This window comes from Cystoisospora suis (genome assembly GCF_002600585.1).
Source record: "Cystoisospora suis strain Wien I chromosome Unknown contig_2671, whole genome shotgun sequence".
NCBI classification, from domain to species: Eukaryota; Apicomplexa; class Conoidasida; order Eucoccidiorida; family Sarcocystidae; genus Cystoisospora; species Cystoisospora suis.
Window position 1 is genome coordinate 12,612 of NW_027155468.1, and position 3,489 is coordinate 16,100.

The following is a 3,489-nucleotide window of genomic DNA, read 5'->3' on the forward strand; positions in this document are numbered from 1 at the left end:
GATAGATAGATAGATTTAGGATGAAGAAGAGAAGTTTACCTACCACTACTTGTACTACAAGGAAAAGAAGAAGAATTGCCTTATCATTAGTATTCCTATTAGTATTCTTATTAAGTTGCTTTTCTTTCTTTTTCTTCATTTCTTTCTTTCTTTCTTTCTTTTTTCTCTCTTTGTTTGTGTAGGACACTCCATCAAGCTCTGCAGAAGCCTGCCGCTCCTTCTGCCCTCCCGCCGTCTGTTACGACTCCTCCTGTCCTCTCTTCTTCTTCTTTCTCTTTGGCCGACAAAGAAGAAGAAGAAAAGAAGAAAGGCAGATAAAGAGTTACTTCACAGAGAGGCAGGAAGAAGAGAGACAGAAAATGAAGTAAGAATGTGCCCCAACATGACAAAGAGAGAAAGAAAGAAAAGCATGACTGCATGCAGCGAAGAAGAGCAAGGAAGAACGAATGAAAGAAGGTCGCAAGAAAAAGACATACAAATGTTGCCACAAAGACACATCTTGGAGATATCTAGTCACTCGTGTATACACATGCGGAGAGGTAGATTGAGAAGTACTACAGAATGATAGATTGACATCAAAGAAAGACAGAGAGATAGAGATAGCCAGACAGATAGAGGCTAGGGAGTTATACTAAAGATGGGGTTTATGTTGATGGACTATTCACGCAAAGGAAGGCTATAATGTCTTTCCATCTTTGTCCTATCTGAGAGACATGTAGTGTACATACACCTGAAAATCTCCTGCTCCTACTCCTATCACTCCATATACCCGAACTCCCGGCACTCCCACGATGACTCTTTTTCTTGTCAGTATGAATATGACTATGACGACGGCTACTATTATAATGAATATGAAGACGACTAGAATGACTATGACGACGGCTAGAATGACTATGACGACTACTACTATTATGTTTATGACTACTACGACTACTAGGAGTAGAAGTCCATTCCTTTTCACCCCGTCTCCCTGTAGTGAGTGTGCTTCTTCTTCTTCTTTCTCGATTCGGTTTGTTTTCTGAACTGCAGGAGGATTGAAGAGAAGGAGTCTTATGTCTAAGTGATAGAGGCAAGAAAAAGAGGAAGAATGAAGAAAGCTTGTTTCTTCTTTTCTCTTATCTTGCTTTCTTATGATGGAAGAAAGGAGGTTCTTTTCCATTTGTCATAGCGTGCTAGAGAGGAAGCATCGACTCCCTTCTTTCTTCCTCTTCTTTTTCCTTCTGCTGGGGTGTATATACACCTCTTGGTATGCTGCAAAAAGCAACCCCGGCCCACTTTCTTTTCTTTCTTGCCGTCGTTTTTCTCTCCTTACCTCTGTTCCACTCTAGGTTTATGTTTTGTTTCTCTGAAGGTCTCTACTTCCCCCCATGTCTATCTTTCCCCACTTCCTTTGTTGCATCATGCGTTCACACGAGTTCTATTTCTGTAGTCAGATTTATACGTCGACCCACCTATCTATGTCTCCGTGTCTTTGTGTATTGATCTATCTGTGTGTGTCTCCTTCTCTATCTATCTATCTTTAATCTATTTATCTTTAATCTATCTATCTCTATCTCGACGGGTTCGTTCCTGCCAAACAACACAGGCTAGATAAGGGGAGAACAAGAAGAAGAAGAGGTAAGCGGATGGAGGGAGAGAACAAGAGGAAGATCTAGGAGAAGAAGAAGTAGAACGGGAGTAGCTAGCAGGAGAAGAAGGGAAAGAAATGAGGAGAGAAGAAGAGCAAGAAATTGAAGAATTCCCTTTCACCGATTCCTGGAGTGGGGGAAAGTCGTGATGAATCCATCCAAATCCAACACACAACAAATCCAACGAGAAGAAGAAGAGTGAATGAATGAAGAAGGATTTCTATCACCTTTAGCGTTACCACCCCCCTTATCACTATAGTAGAGGAAGATGTATCGACTATTTCTCTCTGCTAGTCGGCTCTGTTTGCCTTCCCTCGGAAAGCAAGAGATGAACAAAGACGTCTCTCTAAGAGGAAGAAGAAGGAGAACAGCAGCGGGCACGGATCTTCCTTTTCTCAACAGAAAAAAGAGATAGAATGCCTCTACTTTCTCTTCTTTCTCTCTTCGTCGTCCACTTTGCGTTTCTTTCTTTCTTCCATCCGTCTCTCTCAGTAAAGAAGACGACAAAGAGAAGAGAAACGACTTTTTTCTCACTGATATATATATAGAGAGAAAGAACTACTGACTACCAGCTAAACAGCAAGACACGAATCGTCGATTGTATCCTCGGCGCCATGAACATTCCTAGGAAAGTTCGGTTCAGAAAACGGCGGATCTCTCTCTGTCTCTCTCGTTTTATATATATATATATATTTACATGGATTTATATGAGTGTCTAAGATATATGTGTGTGTGAGAAGTCGTGATGCGTGAGCGGGTGTTTGTCCGAGTCCAGGTGTACATACACTCTGTTTTTTTTTGTAAGAATACGTTACGTAAGAATGAGAGTTTTGTGGGAGTTTGAGACGACTTCAATCTCCTCTTTCCTTTTGACGAAAGAAATCGTGAGAGAAACGTTTCTGACCAGAAATGAAAGAGGACAAAAAGATAGCAGTCGTTTTCAAAAGAAGAGCAGGTTACTTGAAATAGTCCAAAGAGGAGAGGAAGAATAGAGAGAAAGAGAGAAGAGAATCTCTCAAGAAACGATTGGTTTCTTCTCATTCACTGTACGCCTCTTCCACGATACTTCGCTTCTTTCTTTCTTTCCTTCTTATCGCCTTCTTTCGTAACTTACTCGCCACGGGGGGAAGGTTTCTATATCGACTTTTAAAACAATCTCGGTGTACGGGAGAGATATCTTCTATATAGATCTATAGAGATATCTATGCAGATGTAGAGAAAGAAAAATATATAGATATATCTACGTGGATGTAGAGAAAGAGTGTATCCGAGTGACAGTAGTAAGGACAGAGTGGAGTTGCCCGACTCTCTCTCCTTGGGAGAAGTTCGCATAGGAAGAAGATACCCATACCTGTAGCTATCTATACCTATCTATCCACATATATCGCAATGTATACCTGCCTATACATCTGTCTCCCCATACGTTCGTCTTGATCGATGTACGGCAAGATTCATCTTGTTCTTATACAGAAGTCTGAGAGATTTCAGAGAGGTGGATCCGAAGACAACAGACACGCAAAGAGACTTGAAAGACGAGAAGACACGTTGGAAAGAGCTAAGTCGCGAAGCTGAAAGTAGACTGGTAGATTAGCTAGCAACCTCCATGAAACACCCGTAGGGTGAAGATAGATAGATAGATACTTTCGTTCCTCTTAAAGATCTAAAATTCTTATGATAGCAAACACAGGTGACAGGTCTGTACATGTTGCAGTCCCGGAGAGAAGGCAATCCTCAGTGTGCTGTGAAAGCCCGAAGGTTTGATAGGCTACATGACTGATGACTGGGTAGATGAACAGGAAGAAGTTGTGAAAGAAGAAAGACCAAATGAAAAATCCACCGCAAGACAAAAGAGAAAGAAGAT

The 3,489-nt window shown here is 41.3% G+C and overlaps 1 protein-coding gene across 1 annotated transcript in view; it reads left to right on the plus strand.

Moving 5' to 3' along the window:
• Positions 1-2,296, plus strand: part of CSUI_005511 (uncharacterized protein) — a 4,257-nt gene extending 1,961 nt beyond the window's left edge. Inside the window, exons 2-3 of the mRNA XM_068065687.1 lie at positions 183-364; positions 1,030-2,296. Coding sequence (XP_067922336.1) covers positions 183-318 — 136 coding nt within the window. The 3' untranslated portion in view covers positions 319-364; positions 1,030-2,296. The remainder of the gene's footprint in view (positions 1-182; positions 365-1,029) is intronic.
• The last annotated feature ends 1,193 nt before the right edge of the window (positions 2,297-3,489 follow it).